The 17094-nt window shown below is 41.3% G+C and overlaps 1 protein-coding gene across 3 annotated transcripts in view; it reads left to right on the forward strand.

The window, feature by feature from the left end:
- IYD (iodotyrosine deiodinase) overlaps positions 1 to 17094 on the forward strand; it is a 50062-nt gene that overhangs the window by 23925 nt on the left and 9043 nt on the right. For 2 of the 3 annotated variants that reach the window (XM_053592006.1, XM_053592007.1), the window contains exons 2-4: positions 8863 to 9054; positions 10922 to 11081; positions 15707 to 15863. In XM_053592006.1, the coding sequence (XP_053447981.1) occupies positions 8863 to 9054; positions 10922 to 11081; positions 15707 to 15863 (509 nt within the window). Of the gene's footprint in view, positions 1 to 8862; positions 9055 to 10921; positions 11082 to 15706; positions 15864 to 17094 lie in introns of those variants that run through there. The other variant, XM_053592009.1, reaches the window with a different exon arrangement.

The following is a 17094-nucleotide window of genomic DNA, read 5'->3' on the forward strand; positions in this document are numbered from 1 at the left end:
TAGAAGCAGAAAACAGTAATGCACTGAAATTATGCCTTGCCCCAGATGGGAAAATTAGATACAAATTCAAATATGAGTATGCTAACATACTTGAAGCCAAATTTAAATTATTTTGATATCTGTGCTATAAGTCCCTCCCATTAGCCCAGAAAGAGTATACCACAAAATGAGTCAGAAGTTCCTAACAAACTGGAAGAAGTGTGTGTGTGTGTGTGTGTGTGTGTGTGTTTTGAGACAGTCTCACTCTGTCATCCTGGGTAGAGTGCCGATGCCTCATGGTTCACAGCAATTTCAAACTCTTAGGCTCAAGCTATACTCTTGCCTGAGTCTTCTGAGTACCTGGGACTGCAGACCCCTACCACACTGCCCAGCTAGTTTTTCTGTTTTTCAGTAGCGACGCTCTTGCTCAGGCTGATCTTGAACTCCTGAGCTCAGGTACTCCACTCACCAGGGCCTCCCAGAGTGCTGGGACTACAAGCGTGAGCCACTGCGCCCAGCCATATATCCAGGGTGGCCATAATGTTTGTGTGCAATTGACTGTTTTAAATTGCACATGAACTTTATGGCCACCGTGTGTGTGTGTGTGTGTATATATATATATATATATTTTTTAAAGGAAACCCATTTTTGGCAGATTGGCATTTATTTCCTAATTGGTAATATTCAGAAAAGTAATGTCTTTTGAACTAATCTAATCTATTGTCTTGTTATACATTCAAAATCAAAATCTGAATTCTGAATGTAGAAGCTCAAAATTTTGTGGTAATAGCTCAAAAGAAAGGATGCCTAAGTAACAATGAACCAAAATTTAAAGTCAGTTTTAATTATCAAGAAATGTTCATTGGGCCTGGCATGATGACTTACACCTGTAATCCCAGCACTCTGGGAGGCCGAGGTGGGTGGATTGCCTGAGCGCACTGGTTCGAGACCCGCCTGAGCAAAAGTGAGACCTCATCTCCATAGCCGGGCATTGTGGCCAGCACCGGTGGCCCCAGCTACTTGGGAGGCTGAGGCAAGAGAATCACTTGAGCCTAGGAGTTTGAGGTTGCTGTGAGTTATGACACCATGGTACTCTACCCAGGGTAACAGAGTGAGATTCTGTCTCGAAAAATAAATAAATAAAATAAAACAACGAATTTATTCTCTCACAGTCTGGAGGCCTGAAGTTCAAATGTAAAGTGATGACAAGGCCACACACCACACCCAACACAGAGGATCCAGGGGAGAATCCATTCTTTGGTTCTTCTAGCTTCCTTGCTTTGTGGCCACATAAATCCAATCTCTGCCTTCATATTCACCTTTCTTTCTTCTCTGTGTGTCTTTTCCTCTTTTGTCTCATATAAGCACATTTGTCATTGCATTTAAGACACAGGTGGGTAACCCAAGACAATCTCATCTTGTCTTTAGTTACATAGGCAAACACAATTCTTCCAAATAGCATAATATTCACAGGTTTCTGAGAGTAAATGTAACTTTGGGGGGGCCACCTCTCAACTTACTATACTACATTTCCAGCCTCTGCTTTTACACACCACTAATCCCAGTTCATGCAGTTGTCACAGCTATTGGTGCTTACAACACTGACTTGCCAGTAATGTAGCAATTTCTAAACCCAGCTTAAATGTTATTGCCTTCACAAAACTTTCCCTCCTTTTGATTCCTCATACGCATTGGAAATAATCACTCCCTGATCTGAGCTGCCAGAGTAGTTTACCGCCCTCCAAAGACACTCATTTGAATCTTAACCTTACATATTCATAAGAGGCAATAGATTAGGAATGACGTCTCAGTCATTTTTGTATCCCGCATGGAAGCAAGTACAGTGCTTAGTAAATATTTGTCAAATGTGTATTTGCTAAATCTGATCAAGCCTCTAGATGTAACTAGCATTTATAGCACATTTATAGCAGCAGTTCTCAACCTTCCTAATGCTGCGGCCCTTTAATATAGTTCCTGTGGGTTGCGACCCACAGGTCGAGAACCGCTGATTTACAGGAAATATAGCAGTTATAGGGATAAACACGTTAAGTCACATAAGAATATGTGGCTCAGTGAGTAGGGCGCCGGCCCCACATGCCGAGGGTGGCGGGTTCGGACCCAGCCCCGGCCAAACTACAACAGAAAAATAGCCGGGCGTTGTGGCGCACGCCTGTAGTCCCAGCTGCTCGGGAGGCTGAGGCAGGAGAATCGGGTAAGCCCAAGAGTTGGAGGTTGCTGTGAGCCATGTGACGCCACGGCACTCTACCCGAGGGCGGTACAGTGAGACTCTGTCTCTACAAAAAAAAAAAGAATACAATCAGGAAAATTTAGAATGTTTGAACACTACGCACAATTGACTCAATTTCTTTCACAAACTGCAAAATAAAAAAAGAGAAGTCTGTAGACTAAAGAAACCATAGAATTGACAAGCTATGGCAATCTTTTTATAAAATTTTATGTGAAAATGCTAAGGCATAGGAAGATCCAAGCCAATTTTCTTCTTTATTTATTTATTTATTTATTTTTTGTCTTTTCAGAGACAGGGTCTCAACTCATTCTGCTCACTCTGTCCCCTGTCACCCAAGCAAGAGTGCAGTGGCATGGTCATAACTCACTGTAACCTCAAACTTTTGGGCTCAAGCATCCTCAAGCCTTGGCCTCCCCAATTATGGGGAGTATATAGGTCTACAGCAGGGGTCCTCAAACTTTTTAAATGGGGCCAGTTCACTGTCCCTCAGACCGTTGGAGGGCCAGAGTATAGTTAAAAAAAAAAAAAAAACTATGAACAAATTCCTATGCACACTGCACATATCTTATTTTGAAGTAAAAAACCCAAACAGGAACAAATACAATCACACCACTGCATGTGGCCCGTGGGCCGTAGTTTGAGGACCCCTGGTCTACAGGCATGCATCACTATATCACTACATCAAAAAAAATTTTTTTGAAAGAGAGTCTTGTTATGTTGTTCAGGCTTGCCTCAAACTCCTGACCTGAAAGGATCCTCCCACCTCAGACTCCCAAAGTGCTGAGATTACGGGCATGAGCCACCACACCTGCCAAGCCAATTTTGAAGAAGAATCTAGAAAATGTATGCTACAAAATATTAAGAATTATTATTAAGCTATTATAATTAAGACAACATAATATTGACACCAGGGGAGACAGGCCCTAGAAATCAGTTTGGTGGTTATGTATTAAAGCTGCAGATATGAATTAGCATTCCATCTCTAGTTGTATACCCAAAAGAAATGTGAACATATGTCCAGAAAAATTCAAATACTAGAATGGTCATAGTAGCACAATTAGTAACATTTCTAAACCAGAAACAATCCAAATGAGCATTAACAGTAAAAATACACAGGGAAAATAACTGGAGTATTCATATAATGAAATATTGTACCGTAATAAAAATGAACAAATACTACTTGGGAGGCTGAGACAAGAGAATCGCTTAAGCCCAAGACTTTGAGGTTGCTGTGAGCTGTGACACCATGGCACTCTACCGAGGGCAACAAAGTGAGACTCTGTCTCAAAAAAAAAAAAAAAAAAGATTTAGTTGGGGTGTGAGGGTGGAGAGATTGAAACTTCGGATTTGATTTTGGCTGAATTTTAATGATTTTGATAATATCTGTTAAAGGAGGGGAATAAATTTTGGTTTTAATTCTGTTACAGTGAGTTCGTAAAAGTATGGCCAAGGGTGTGGAAAAGTAGTTGTTGATAGTTGTATATTGGTGTTGGTGACCTTCCAGGGGCCTATGGATTCACAACCCCAATAGGCATATCCTTTTCTACATTTTGAGTTAGGATTTTGAGTACTGCAAGCATATATTTGGATGGTGTAGTTTAGATAATAATGTTTGCCTAAAGAGACGAAGGTATATGAATTACCTTTAAATAATTTACATAAGGTAACATTAAGTAATATATTAGAGTGATTTGATTTTCTAACTAATATTTTGTTAATAGAGGTGTGATATGATTTCCAGGTGTTAGACCACAAGTTGATGTGTAATTTTCATGTTTTTTCTCAGTGGCCAGAGAGTGAGAGAAGTTGAGGGTTTTGTAATTGAGACCCATAAGTATTAGGAGAGCTTATTAGGAATAAGAAAATTATGAGAGGCATTTTAGGAAGGTAATAGAATACTTTATGAATATGGAGTAAAGGGATAGAGAGTATTTTGTTTTTGTGATTAGTATGGTGGAGTAATTGTGATTGGATTAATCTTAAAGAGTAATGTTAGGAGTATAGTTATTATTATTATTATTATGTCTATTGGTGAGTATTAAGGGAGGTAATGATTGAAATTTTATGAGACGTTTCTCTTAGAGCGTTGGGACCTCAGGTGGAGGATGAATTTCGGTTTCCTGGACCTCTGGGATCTAAGTGAGTTTAAGCTTTAGGGGGCCTTTTCTTGAGCTGAGTATGAGGAAAGATTTTTAGGTGTCGTCTGTTGACCTGTAGTAATAGTTGGATTAAGGAAAGGCTTAGTGTGAGATAGATGAAACCATCCAGGAAATGAGGCTAATGTTACTTCGGTGGGTGTTGATAAAATTACTCCATGAAGTCCTTGCCATTTTGGCTCGAGTGGTTTTTGGGGACGATTAGGAGGAGCTACTAGAACTTGATCTCCTGGGTGAAAGGAGGTGGGTAATGAAGGTGTTGGGATAGGAAGAAGTGTGTCTATTTGTTTCCATAAAAGGGATCGAATATACTGAAGAAGAGAGGATAAGATGGAGTGAGATAATGGGCTATCTGATGGTGTAAGTCCTGGAGGAAGAATGGGTCTACCAAACATTAATTCAAAAGGAGAGAGGTTGGAGGTGTTCTTTGGAAGGGAATGTAGGCATAGAAGTGCCAGGGGTAGAAGAGTGATCCAGTCTAAGTGAAGTTCAAGGGAAAGTTTGGTTAATATAGATTTTAAGGATCTGTTAGACCTTTCAAGCTTCTCTGAAGATTGAGGATGGAAAGGAATATGGAAATGTCAGGGGATACCTAAGGCTTTGGTTAAGGTTTGAGAAATGGTGGAGGTGAATTTAGGTTCATTGTTGGACTGTAAAGAACAGGGGATTCCAAAGCAGGGAATAATGTTTTGGAGTATGATAGAGGTAACAGTGGTAGTCCTCTTGTTTGTAGTAGGAAAGGTTTTAATTTAATTTGAGAAGGTATTTATTAATATTAAGAGGTATTTATAATGTTTGATTTTAGGTATGTGTGTGAAATTAAGTTGCTAGTTTATTTTAGGAAGAAGTTTCTTAGCTTGGTGAGTTGGAAAGTGTGGGAGGTGAGACTTTGTGGGTTGGAGTGCTGGTAGATTTCATAGGATGAGGTAAGTTGATTCAGAAACTCTGAATCTATTTGTGAGAGAGGAAAGAAAGTTTTAAGAAATTGTAGTAAAGTTTGAGAGTTGGGGTGAAATAACTTGTGGAGATAGATGAGGAGGTCATGAGTGGGAGGTTGATTTGTTTCTTCGACTGTAGCAACAGTAGGAGTAGAAATAAGTAGGAGGTGAGAGGAGGTGTCAGGGGATGATGGTTGGAGAGTAGCCGTACACACTGCATGGTCGGCTCGGTTATTACCCTTTGATATAGGTGAGTGGTTAGATTGATGTGAACGGCAATGAACAATGCTTATAGTCTTAGGTAATTTAGAAGGTTTTAGTAGTTTGATAATAAAGTGAGAGTTAAGAGGTCCTTTTTGTATGTTGGAGAGGTAAGGGAGAAGAGTGTCCAGTGTTTGAAGGTAATTGTGAGTGGGTGACGAGTCAGAGGGATGTAGGATTTAGTGTGGACATGTGTTAAAAGATAATGATGGGTCAGATAAGAGAGATTTGAAGGTTAAGAATGCGGCATGGTGGGAGGGTTTGAAGATTTTTGTATGTTAAAAGATCAGATAGAGAATGAGGGGATAAGACAGTAGTAGGGGAATTAAAAGTGAGTTTCTTGGATTCTTGTATTAGAGTAATTGTGGCTGCCAATGTCTCGAGATAGAGGATTCAACTTTGAACAGTGTGATCTGTTTTGAGAGATAAGTAACTGGAGTAAAGGTGGGGCCTAGTTGATTTTTAAGTACATCAAGAGAAAATACATGGTTTTTTTAAATATATAGGAGGAAGTGGTGAGAAAGATTAGGAAGGTGGAGGGCTGGAGCTTTTAATAAAGCATGCTGTAGAGATTTAAAAGAACTGGAAATGGAGGTTAGGAGAGGCTTATGAGGGTTATTTTGAGTAGTATCATATGAAGGAGTAGTTAGGAGAGAAAAGTTGGGAATTCATGCTCTGAGGTATCCAGCTAACCCTAAAAAGGAGAGGAGTTCTTGTTTTGTGGTGGGTAGAGGAAAGTTGCGAAGAAGGCTTTTTGTCTATGGTAATAGTTTTGAAGTTTGGAGATAAAAGGATATTAAGGTATGTGATTTTCTGTTGGAATAATTGAACTTTTGAGGGAGAGATATGATATCTCCTATTTGCAAGGAAATTAAGGAGGGAATAGGTGTTTTGCTTAGAGTCATGTACGGTGGGATTATAGAGTAGGAGGTTATCGACATACTGAATTAAGGTTGAAGGAGAGGGATTATAGAATTGGAGGTCTCGTGCTAATGTTTGGCCAAGTAAGTGGGGGCTGTCATGAAATCCCTGGGGGAGTATAGTTTAAGTAAGTTGGGAGGGAGTCTGAGAAGTAGGGTCAGTCTATATGAGGGCAAATAGGTTCTGGCAATTAGGATGTAAGGGAATGAGCGTAGAGTTAATGAATTTTAGATTTTGTATTAAGTGATAGGTGTCATTAGGTTTTTTAATTGCTAGTATGGGAGTATTATATGGTGAATGGGCAGGTTGTAAAAACTTTTTTTTTTTTGTTTAGGAGATCTTGTATAATAGGTTGGAGTTCTAGGAGATTAGATTGGAAAGTAGATATTGATGTTGAGAAGGAAAAATAGAGGGATTTTTTAGTTTAATAAGAATTGGAGGGCAGGAGGCAATTGAAAGGGTTTTAGTATCTTAAATTTTAGGATTTACTTGCTCTGGTGGAATGGGCTAGGGCAACGAGTTTTTTATAGCTTGGGAAAGGATGAGGCAGAGTGAGGCAGAGAGAGATGGGTCAGCATTTATCAATTTAAGATCAAAAGTTAGGGTGGTACTTAATTTGGAAAGTATGTTACGTTCCAGAAGGGGAACTGGACAGGAAGGTAACATTAAAAAGGAATGTATATATGAGAAATTGCCAATTATGCGGCGTAAAAAAGGAGTTTGATGTAGATGGTGGGAAAAAAACCTTTACTCCCAACAATAGAGGTGGGCGACAGGGAGGTAGGACCACTGAACTCTTTAATAACTGAGATGCTAGTTTTTGTGTCTAATAGAAAGGTGATCATTCTACCTGCCACCATCAGGGTTACTCTTGGCTCCGTAGAGGTAATCTTCATTGGGCAAAAGAAGCCAGGGTCCCGTTAGTCTTCAGAAGAGGTAATTCGCAGTAAGTCTGCTTGTAGGTGCTATAGGTTGGCTGGCCTCAGGTCCTCTCTGAGCCAAGGGGCAGTCGGCCTTCCAGTGACCCTTTTTTTGCAGAGAGGGAATGGCCATGGCAGAGGTTGGGATTGGGGCAACGTATTACCCAGTGGCCTTCTCCATTGTATTTGTAGTATGATTCAGGTGGTTGAGTCATGAAGCTGTCTTTGGTCCCTGATTACTTAGGTAGGTTAGGAATGATGGCCTTAAAGACACTGTAATGTTTTGAGCTAGTATTTGATAATTTTGGGTTTCAGATTTTTTATTTTCCCTTCGGAAAATATCATCTCATCCCGTGTAAACTTTAAAGGCTGTGTTTAAAATTACAGCCTAGGGCATCAGGGGTCCATGCTCCAAGCACTTTAGCTTAAGTTTGATGTCAGGGTAACTTTGGTTAAAGGAATAAGTTACGAGAATGTTTTTCCCATCTATTGTTTCAAGATTTAAGTTAGTATATTTAATAGAAGCCTTGGTAAGGTGTTGGAGGAAAGCTGAAGGATTTTTTTGATTTATCTTGTATGATTTCCTGTAATTTATTATAATTGATAGCCTTTTTGGTGGAAGCTCTAAGTCCACAAAGAATGTAGGTAATAAAAATGTTTCTATTTTTTCTTAGTATTATTATTATAATTCTAATTTGGCTGGGAGTTAGGGACTGTAGTGTCACCTGTAGGATGCTTATTGATATGTGAAATTGATTTGCTGCCTCTTTCACCTCTCCCACACTTGTTTGCACTCATTAGAGGTTAGGGTATTGGTTAAAATAATAAAAACATTATGCTAGGTAAGTTGATAGGATATAGTAATACATTGTTATACAGTGGTACTGTAGGATTATTATATGGAGGAGCTGGAGGGAGAAAGGAGTAAAGAAGTCTGGAAGAGTTTCTTGGAGCAATTGGAAGTGGACTGAGAGACCATAGGAAGAACTGAGTGCTAGTTGGAGAGGAGGAGTTAGGAGATGAGCTCGGATTGGTTGACCGGGAAGTAGGAGGCACAGAGGATGGAGGTAACTGTGTGGTTGAGGGAGGAGTCAAATATGGCCGGCGAAACAAAAATTACTCCTGTTTAGGAACCTATGGTCACTTGTCTGCATGGTGGAGATTTATTTGCCAGGTCGAATAGGTTTGGTTTAGGGAGATAGAGAGTAGGAGAGCCCTTTGTTACAAGAATTTTAGAATTATGTGAATATAAATTAGGCTTGGTTTTAAGATATGAGAAGCCCTGAACATAGGGGCTTTATGTCGGTCCTTTTGTTTTGTGTTGTTTTTAGCTCATAACCCTGCAGACATTTTTGAGAACTTTATCTCCTCTGCCCACTAGCCACCTTTTGACCAAGAGAGATCATTTAATTAGCTACCTTTCTTGTTCTTATTTGCAGATGCTGATGAGTGGCAAGAATCAGAGGAAAATGTTGAACACATTCCATTTTCCCACACCCGCTATCCTGAGAAGGAAATGGTTAGGAGATCCCAGGAATTTTATGAACTTCTCAATAAGAGACGATCAGTCCGGTTCATAAGTAATGAGCAAATCCCAACAGAAGTCATTGACAATGTCATCAAAGCTGCAGGTTTGTAATTGCACATCCGTCTCTGAGAAGGTCAGCTGCCTTACTGGTGTGACTCCAACATTAGAAAACATTGAAGTCCAAACCGTAAATGACAGCTGTAGCGACGTGTTTACCTACAAAGTCTCACCCAAGTGTGGAGTGACTGCCAGAAACAATGATTTCTACTTTCTACATTTTGAGTATTATGAGCTCTTGCAAGCAGATGTGACAATAGTTCAAAACTCCTGAAATCATTCAGTTTTACGAGCTTTTATTTCAAAGCAAGATTTCTAAACATACCATTATATATTCAAAGGGAAACACCCTTTTTATTCCCCTCCCCCTAAAATACACACGCTCTCTTTCTCCCACACACACTCTCACACACGCACACTCACAGGTTGGTCTTTGGAAGAACATTTCTCATATTACACACTACGATGCTCTTCAGAATTCTAATGAACTAGCAAAATTTACTGGTGTGAATTTATAAAGTAACACAAAGAAAGACAAACCCATTTTAAACATAAGTAATATCTTCTCACAGGTAAAATAAATAAATACATAGCTACAGAAAAAGGGAGGGGTACAGAAGAGAAAGCCCCCAGTTTGAGAGTCTCCTCTGATTGGGGTCTTATTCTTATGTAAATCAGATTTTAAGCTTATTTGTAGAAATTATAGTATGCCCATTGTGAATACATTATTCAACTTTGAAAGAAGCAAGAATAAGATATTTGTTCTCATTAAGGATATAAATGCACTAGATTATTGAGTCCATATGTATATGCATGTACATATATTACATTAAGGTAAATTTGGCACAACTTGAAACATTAGGGAGAAATTTATTTCTTGTATTTAGAGATACAAATATTTAGTAGAAAAATAAAATGGGCACAAAGTTAACCAGAATCATTCTGTGTAGGAATTTGGGCCTTAGGTTTTCCTTTTGACTTACATTTTCTGGACTTACAGTAGTGAAGTAGTTTGTGGTAAGTAAAAACCCCATCGAGAGTCTGAGACCTTATGCCTTCCAGAAGTAGAATTTATTCCATTAAAAAGGAATAAGGAAGGAAGGAATCAGTGTTTCTGATATATCCCAACCATGGGTCACTGCTGTTTGTCCTTGGGAATAGTTGGGCTTCTCTAGGACCAAGAGGTGACACCCAGGCCAGAAGCTGGCCCAAGCTGTCTCTGGAATCTCAAGAGAATTTAAGCTCCTTGTATGAAGGTGATGCCTTGTGGAGCTTTGTCCTGGAACACCAGAACTGATTCAAGTGTGGACCGAGGATTCCCAGGGCCCTTGAGGGGTGAAAGATGCACAGGTTTGCATGCTGAGTGCCCAAAGCCAAAGGTTTCCCAACACTGTGTGTCCCCAACGAGACCACAAACTTCACAGTGTCACACTCAGAGCTTTGAAAGAATCATGAAGCCATTTATAGTTTAGTCACCTTTTAAGGAGTGTTTTAAAAACCATTTTACCAAATACAATTTGCCATTTCTCATAAGCTTCATGACATTATCCTTTTTCAAGTCTATCAAAATGGATGACAGTTTGGAGAATTCTGGCTGTTACAATTTGCCCTTGGAGTTTTTCTCCTTGGTGGTCATGGTGTAGTTAGTTAGGGATGCTCTCGCTCATGTAATTAGAGAAGCAAGGATAGGTGCCCACAGCCCAAGCAGTGCTGGTCGTATCTTGATAAGTCAGTTCGGAGACATCTGGAAGACGCTGACCAGCATGGAGTCAGCAGCTCATGCCAGAGCCCCCTGCCAAGCACTGCGTTTTTCAGGTTACCTAACTTCATTCTGAGCAAGCTTTAATTATATGGAGTCTTAACTAACAGTCTCCTGCAGCTTTAATTTCTGGATTTGATTTAATGGGTGACAGGGACAGCCCCCAGTGGGGCGCACACAGAGCCCTGGACCTTCGTGGTTGTGAAGGACCCAGACATGAAACACGAGATTCGCCAGATCATTGAGGAGGAAGAAGAGGTAAACTACGTGAAGAGAATGGGGCACCAATGGGTTTCGGACCTGAAGAAACTGAGGTACACAAGTTGGTGACATTTGGGATGTCTGGTTGGCCTCTTAAAATGAAAGAACTGCCACTGCCATTTCCTGATTTGATTGTTAAAAAGTGTGTTTGTGTCTCTGGGCGGAATCATGAACACTGCATCAGGCCCTGCCCCTGTATTGCCATAAGATTCTTTGCTAAATCAATAGGCTGTGACCCAAATTATTGCTTAGTCAAGTAAACTTCAAGAAATGACTGTACACTCATCTTGGAGCCTAGGATTATGACATACTTCTCATGATCTTGAGTGAAGCAGGTTACGTTTTGCTAAAGTGATCAGGTCTTCCAAATGATTTGATGAAGCAGGATTTAGTTTTAGGACAAGTTTGGCACCAGTGGGCTCCCTGTGAGGCGTTAGTAACTTTGTAGGCCCCCTCATCTCCAGGAGAGAAGTGGCAGGGACCTCAGCGTGGCTAGTTTCACCACAGTGCCTCCAAGGCCATGGCCTTCCCTGCCCCCACACTTCCTAGGCTGAGTGTGAGGGGCATGGCAGGTAGTGACAGTGGCCCTGACCTCTCCAGGGGCCCTGCAGGTCCGGCTTGAGGTCTTGGCACTCTCAATGCCCAGGAGAGATACTTAATGCCTCTGTCTCTCCGCTGTGGGCCTCCAGTGGCCCATTCGACACCAGTCACCCAACACCCCACAGTGGCACAACCCAAAGAAAGGACGAATAATGGGATCTCACTTTTAGGGGACTGAAGTGACATTTCACTGGTTAGAATGGATCTGATGAAAAGGTGGCCTCTTGACCTTGCTCCTTTTTCAGTTATTTGGGACCAGAGGACAAGATTGATGTCTTACGGAGTTGTCACTTACACTTTGCTCTGGATGAAGTGTGGGGATAGTAATAACTATTATACAAGTCTTACTGAATATTCATGGAAAAAACTGGGATAGGTAAAAGCTGAGTTGAGTCTCTGTACTTGAAGAGATGCTGTACTCCAGGTGTGCACAGTGCCTATAAAATACTATTGTTCCTGTCACGGTCCTCAGCAGTGAAGAATTAATTGCCCCCTCACCTGTGTGCTGGAAGCATCTTATATACACCTCTCATCTATCTGAAATAGCCATTACCACCTAGGATTTTAATTATCAGTTTTCTTTCCTTCTCATTTTATAAACAACCAGTTTTTAGAAAACTTTGCTGAACAGAGAAGCGCCGATACTCCGAGACAGAGGTGCAGTGGAGAAAGAGTTTTAGCTAACGGAGTGCTGAGAGGAGACAGGAGGAATTCCTCAAAGCCACCTCCCTGACAATTTGGGAGAAAGGTTTTCAAAGATAGTTTTGCAGGCAAAGGATTAGGCAATTGGGTCTGTTAATTGGCTAGATTTGGGGCAAAATTATAGGGGTTTAGAAATCATCTTCTCATGCTGAGTCTGTTCCTGGGTGGGGACAGCAATACAAGTTGAGGTAGTTCCTTGGTATGGGTCACTGGTGATGGGGGGCGGCTGTCAGCCAGTCCTGGAAGACATCTCCAAAACTACCCTTCAGTTTTGAAGTTATCTGTGGAGAAAGTTAAGAATCTTTATGACCATCAGCTATGTGTCTCCTGAGTAGCAATTATAGGAAAGCAAACTAGGACACAGTGGGTGGTTATTATTTTTAGCTATCCCTGTGCCTTTGCAAAGTTCTGGCCCTTACCACAGTCATGCCTCACCCTTTACTAATTTTTTTTTTAATTATACCAGAATGTTTATTGCAACCCTTTACTCATTTGTAAAGGGCAATTCCAAGAGGATGGGGGTGCTTGTGTCACTCAGTTGCCAGGCTTAGCTCTCCCTTTTGGCAGAATGGGCTTTAGGGACTCCTGAGATTTTTATTTTTCCTTTACAATACAAACATCAGAATTTTAAATCATGGAAGTACCTATACAGAATACAGGTTTATCTACTAGAACCCAATTTGGGGAACTCACACAAAGTCTCTTGATAACTTTCTGCTCAACGGGGAGCTGTGGAATTGCTGGGTGCCCTGGAGAGCAGCATCCCTGGTCTGCTCCAGGCACTGAAGACACAGTTAGTGTGTCCCCAGCCTCCAGGACACGGACTGGTACTGGTCCATGGCCGGGTAGGAACTGGACTGCACAGCACGAGGTGAGTGTGAGCCAGTGAGCGAAGCTTTGTCTGTATCTTCAGCGCTCCCCCTCGCTTGCAGCAACCTCTGAGCTCCACCTACTGTCAGAGCAGTGGCAGCATTAGACTCTCCTGTAAACTGCACGTGAGGGACTTAGGGTGCACGCTCCTTATGCGAATCCAATGTCTCCCCCATGTTAAAACTGTCCCTGGTGCCAAAAAGGAAATGGAGAGTGTTCAGGAAGGTGGATTAAAAAGGATTCTTCTCTATTTATACTTCCACGATTTAGAATTCTCAATGTTTGCATTATTGAAAGCCTCTTTATATGGTTTAATTAATTTTACCCTCACAATGACCATGGGGGCTGGGTGCACAACAGCACATTTTCCACAGGACATTTGGCATAGGAGGAACTGAGCTGTGGGAGGGTAAGTGGCCCGACATGGCCAAGCTTGTCTGGCTCCAGAGTGGATCTTCAAAACCATTAACCTTTCTCCCTTTCTGTAAGGAGAAAAGAATCCATGGCAGTCAAGGGTGACTAAGCAGGCTGAAGTTTGGTAAAGTAGCTTTGCAAGTGTAACCTGTAGACGTTACTAGTCTAAGAGGAACCGTGGAAAAAATACACAGAGTTCAGTGTGCTTTCAAAACAGCAAAGCTGTAACTAGGCCAGAAATGAAATGAATGGTGACCAACTCTTGCTAACAATGAAACGATATATCCTAAGGAAAATTCCAGTATATGGGGTTGCCTGACTCCCTTTGGAATATCTGTGTTAGAATGAAATTTCTGCCAAAATTTCTGCCAAGAAAGAGATGTTCTAAGCTGGAAAATGAAAATGTCTAAACCTCCCATGAGTGACCTCCCAGTCCCGGGAAAGTTCTTTCCCTTCTTTCTGTAACTGGGCAAACTGCACTGCCGTCCACCTGCCTACGATTTCAGCTAAACCTCACTGTCATCTGGTCTCTTCCTCTCTGGCTCCTATCCTGGATCCTGTCCACTCTGGCCTCTGTCCCTCCCTCAGTCCTGCACCTGTCCCACTTCTGCTCATCTCCTGGCTCTGCCCAGGATGCCTTCCCCAGACCCCTTCTCTGCCTGGTCTTCAGTGCCTTGAGGCCTTTTCTGGGAATTTTCTTTCAATCTTCTTATTCAGAATTAACATTTCAGTTTTGAGGGTCCCTACACACACTTGTTTCTTGGACAGCATTGGCCAGGTTTCATTTTCACTCAATGTTGGCTTAGTGCACTCTGAGTTACAGGATCCTTGTGCCTTCCAGCATTTCCCCAGCCTTGCTGCACTCAGCACTTGTTAATACATGTTCATTAAATTGAATGATCTTGGACAGTGTGGGGGTGAGGGGAAACGTCCCCTTTCTCCTGAAAGTTCACTGAAAGATCAACTCACAATTAAGGCAGATTAATAAGAGAAAAGTTTATTACTGTGCGCATGGGAAGAATCACAGAGTGATTATCTGATATCCCAGTGGGGTACAGAAGTTTTTATACCCTCATTTTAGAGGAAAAAGGCAGATGGGAAATATAGGTAATTCTGTTTAGGTGTAATAAATTGTTGCTAGGAAGAGTGAATGGATGGGAAACAGACTGACTTGTAAATTAACTGAGACAAAGGGCTTATATTTAAAATGATATAGGCAGCCAGGCATTGTGGCAGGAGCCTGCAGTCCCAGCTGCTCAGAGGCAGATGCAAAAGGATTACCTGAGCCCAGGAATTTGATGTTGCTGTGAGCTATGATGCCACAGAACTCTACCTGGGGCTTTGTCTCAAAAAAAAAAAAAAAAACATAAAAAATAAAATAAAATAAAATGATTTGGGCCAGGCTGGGTGCTGATGGCTCATACCTGTAGCACTCTGGGAAGGCAAGGCAGGAGGATCCCTTGAGCTCAGGAGTTCGAGACCAGCCTGAGAAAGCAAGACCTCATCTTTACTAAAAATAGAAAAAAAATTAGGTGAGTGTGTAGTGGGCACCTGTAGAACCAGTTGCTCAGGAAGGTAAGGCAAGAGGAACTCTTAAGCCCAAGAGTTTGAGGTTGCTGTGAGCTAACACCATGGTACTCTACCCAGGGCTATAGAGTGAGACTCTGCCTCAAACTAACTAAATAAATAAATACATAAATAAAATAATAAAATGATTTGGACTAGGTATGGTTTCGTTCCAGATATTCTTTCCAGCAATTTATTGAGATAATAGGGAGGGTAAGGGAAGTCTTTTGCTCTTTTGATGAGTCCTTCTGGTTATGCAGATGGAGGGAAAGCCCCTTCCAAGGGTCTATTGATCTTTAACTCAGATTACTCTTTATATCAATGAGTTATATTTTGGGGTGAAATTTCCTAAGCTCCTTCAACAGGAAAACATGAACAAGGCACAAACAAAAATTCTATACCTTTTCAATTTCTAATATGCAAAAGAAGTAAATATGTTATGACTTTTACATTAATATGCTAAAATTGTAAAAACAGAACCAAGAATAAGAGCTGATATTCTCTGGAATCTCTTTTCTCCCCCCAGAACCAACTGGATTAAAGAGTACTTGGACACTGCCCCTGTTTTGATTCTCATTTTCAAACAAGTACATGGGATTGCTGCAAATGGCAAGAAAAAGGTCCATTACTACAACGAGATCAGTGTCTCCATCGCCTGTGGCATCCTTCTAGCCGCCCTGCAGGTATGTTGCCCTCCCACCAGGCCCAAGAAAGACCAGTGAGACTTGGGGGACCAAGGGTGACCCTATTAGAATATTTCAACTAAGCTTTAAATTCATGGAAATTTGAAATTTGGAAATTGTTTTCCCTCAAGTTGAACTCCTAAGTAAGGTAACTCCGATGTGAAAACTGATTCTAAAAACCTGGGCCAGGTAAGGATGATGGTTCAACAAGCTGGAATTCTTCCCAGGAATTCACTAGTAAGATCATTTCAGAGTTAGAAAAATTGTCACTGCCTTCATCTGTTCAATATGAAGTTCCAAGGGTTTTGGCAGACACATGGGGAAGAATTTTTCAGGAAGACTGACTCCCGAGATGTTGTTTATTGTTGCTGTCTGAGCTGAAGGGATGATTAAAAGCCTGGAAGGATAACTCTTTCCCAGAGCCCCCTTGCTGAGAAGTTCGCCTTGTATCCATCCCATTAGGAAGATGACAGTGGGCTTTAAAAAGTGCCATCTCCATAGTAGCTAGAATACCAACGTGAAATGGGGCAGCGTTGAGGCTTATCTTTCAACCTATTCCATTCGTTCCTTTGACACATACTTTCTGAGCAGTTCCCATGGGGCAGTCCCTGAGAGGCACCAGGGTAGCTGTCTGTCTCCTGTTCCAACGAACTATACATTCTGGAGGGGCCTGGGGTCCCGGAAGGCGATGGACAGAGCACACACATAAAATAAATACAGCCAGGGAATGATCATACTTTCCAAGGGAAAATTGATTTTAGAAAATGAGCCTACTTTTCTTGCTCTTCAACCTTCTCACCCTTCTGGTCCTGTACCAAAAGGACTCATCTAACCCTTAGTCCACAGGCACGAGAACTTAAAGAGCAAGAGGAAGTGAAAGGAAAATTAGGGCAAGGAAACAGATAAAAGAAATCACTCATGAGGAAGAATCAACAGAAGACTCCAGGCAACATGAAGAACCAGTCCAGAACAACCCCGCCAAGGGACCATGAGGTAGCTATGGCAGAGGATTCCACCTGTAAAGAAATGTGAGGAATGACAGAAAGGGAATTTAGAATACACATGATGAAAACAATGAAAGAAATGATGGAAACAATGAAAGAAACTGCTAATAAAGTGGAAAATAACCAAAAGGAAATCCAAAAACAGAATCAAATAAGAGATGAACGATATGAAGAATATAAAAAGGATATAGCAGAGCTGAATGAACTGAAACAGTCAATTAGAGAAC

Source organism: Nycticebus coucang, chromosome 5 (genome assembly GCF_027406575.1).
Source record: "Nycticebus coucang isolate mNycCou1 chromosome 5, mNycCou1.pri, whole genome shotgun sequence".
Classification (NCBI taxonomy): domain Eukaryota; kingdom Metazoa; phylum Chordata; class Mammalia; order Primates; family Lorisidae; genus Nycticebus; species Nycticebus coucang.